This window comes from Rhagoletis zephyria, unplaced genomic scaffold, assembly GCF_001687245.7.
Source record: "Rhagoletis zephyria isolate East Lansing unplaced genomic scaffold, Rhagoletis_zephyria_1.1 Rzeph_scaffold_30560, whole genome shotgun sequence".
NCBI lineage: Eukaryota > Metazoa > Arthropoda > Insecta > Diptera > Tephritidae > Rhagoletis > Rhagoletis zephyria.
In genome coordinates, this window is record NW_016187616.1 from 1,749 (window position 1) to 4,327 (window position 2,579).

General features: G+C 38.9%; 1 protein-coding gene across 1 annotated transcript; it reads right to left on the reverse strand.

The window, feature by feature from the left end:
* Positions 1-244: 244 nt before the first annotated feature.
* On the reverse strand, positions 245-2,480 carry LOC108383081 (uncharacterized). Its single transcript, XM_017639466.1, has 2 exons — positions 1,742-2,480; positions 245-285 (listed from the first exon to the last, which is right to left on the reverse strand). The coding sequence occupies exons 1-2, from the start codon at positions 2,022-2,024 to the stop codon at positions 245-247; spliced, it is 324 nt and encodes a 107-aa protein (XP_017494955.1). The 5' UTR covers positions 2,025-2,480.
* Positions 2,481-2,579: the final 99 nt, after the last annotated feature.

Here is a 2,579-nt window from a genome sequence, read left to right on the forward strand (position 1 = left end):
ATATTGATGAGATTTCATTTACATCAAAAATCTCATTTTCTAAACATATAGACCTTATGATTACCAAGTCCAGGTTTACGCTCCGGCTTCGTAGTGAGGAATTCAAAGGAATTCCAGGATCTATATACGTTGAAGAGTTTTTATTTTTCTCTTGTCAGATTAAACCTCGAATATTGTAGCATCAGTTGGGATCCATTCTATAAGGATTCATCTTTAAGAATCGAGAAGGTTCAGAAACGTTTCACTAGATTTGCCATTCGTTCCCTTCGTTGGCCTTGTAGTTTGCTTGAATATAAAAGTAAATGCCTTCTGTCAGCATTGTCAAATTTAGAAATTAGAAGAAAAATTTCCTCGGTAATTTTTATAGGGACATAGTCACGAATCATATCAAATGCCACTTCTTACTGACGCCAATACTTTTCAATTATCCTACTCGGAACATTAGACTTAGCAACATGTTTAATTTGCCTTATAACAGGACCAATTTTGGTCTTAATGAACCGCTTACACGTTGTATATGGCAGTCTAACAAATTTTGTAAAAATCGGGACATATTATCTAACTCACGAGAGACTTTTAAGTCAAAACTTAGTTAACCTGGTGATTCACTTTTTGAATTGTGATTAATGTATATTTAAGCTTCAGTATTTAGTAATCTATTTGGCTACATTAGTTTATGAATAAATAACTAAATAAATTCATGAGCCATTTGAGAAGTTGATCTTTGCTTACAGCCACAAAACAAATTAATGAAACACCAAACCGATGAAGAGGAGCAACTCTTCTAGCATACTTTTAGGCACACTATTTCCTTACAAAACCCCAACTGAGTAGATTGCGGAAGTTTATGCGGAAAGGGAAGCCTAAAAATAAGTACCACTTAAGTATAAGAAAAATTAATAAATTTGTATACATTTTGTTTAGAGTTATGGGGTACATAGTTTTAGGCTTCGATTTCTGCATAAAAATCTGCAGTCTACACATAATATAATCGAGTTTGAAAAAAAAATATATTAAAATGTTTAAATCTACTCAAATATGTTTGGTCACAGAACCACAGATTCTCTCTGATCTAAAGTAATTTTTTAAGATAAAGTAACGATTTTTTATTAAAGAGGGTTCTCTAAGCGAAGGTTTTACCACTCGGAAAATTTTCTCGGAAATATTTTTGTAAATAATTTTTATTTCGAAACGATCGCTGAAATTTAAATTTTGGCAGATTTGTCAAAGGCGTTGGGACCACCCAAAAACGTTTTATAAGGAAATGTTTCTCGAGAATTTTTGTGATACATATCAGAACTAGGCTTAAAAATCTAGAGGTACGAGGCTGACGACGAACATTTTCAAGACAAGATCCTCTAGAAGTAAGCTTTCAAACAAAAATGCATGATCACACATTATTTTTCTCGACCCAGTTTCTCGGTTCATATGTACTTAAACATTTAATATCTAAATAATTCATCTATCGAAAAAATCGCCACAATTAATCATTCAGGGCTGTTTAAAATCTGTTTCATCAAAACATTATACCACAATTAAGTCAAATATTCACGCACATTACAAACAGTGTTAGGAGAAAAGACAAACCAAAAACTTACAAATGAAGGAAGTGCGCAAAAATGCTAACGCAATCATAAGTGTGAATGTACATGTAAGCAGCTAAATAAAGTTCGCCCACTCATTTGAAGGGGAGTGTTTGTGAGTCGTTAAAATCATTTATTTACTTTTACGTTTGCCTTACTTGTCAAATGTTCACGCCAACGACATAATCCCGCCGCCATAGCGCGTCCAACGGTACAGGCGAAATGGAAGTACGAACAGCAGCAGCAGACGTGACAGTCACGGCAGTGGTTGTGTGGTCCCGTATACATTTCCAATTTCCGCAACAGCTTCCTGCCGCGCGCGTTGCGGAAGCAACAAGAGAAACGCGCGGCTATCGACGACAGTGGAGGCAGTTGTGGCAGCCAAATAGAGCTCAACTTGTAGATGGCACATCTAGCCAGCGTCATTTTAATGCCAGTCATTGGCAAGCAGCTCCAGCTGGCAACTCAACTAGCAGTTGGCAGCCAGCACTTACTCAGCGTATGCAGGCAGCTAGGCAGGCAGTCCAATAGAGCTAATGTCGAGCAGTCAGATAGTCATGTTGGCTGGCTGGCTGGCTGGCTGACAGGATGGATGCCGAGCAGGCGGGCGGGCTGGCGGGCGGTTGCGCGTGTGTGTGGGCGGGCAACTAAATGGCAGCATCATCATTAACAGTGCAGACAGACATAGACATTGTATGTCGTTCAAATGTAGAGTATGTAGAACAAGTATGAATGTACATACATATGTAGATGAATGAGCTTTTTTATTGCTCACATGCAACAACAGCAACAAAAACCGCAGCAGCAGCAATAATATGAACAGCGAATTACCGCAATTGCGCGGCTGATTTTCAGCAAAGTGCCTGGACTACGTACTGGTACTAGATACTGCTGGTTGGAGGGAACCTGCGACGCGCTGCAGGAGATGGCAGGCGATGATGACTAGCATTGGCATACAAAGTGGCAAGCGGCAAGCGGCCTGCGAAAAGTGGCGAA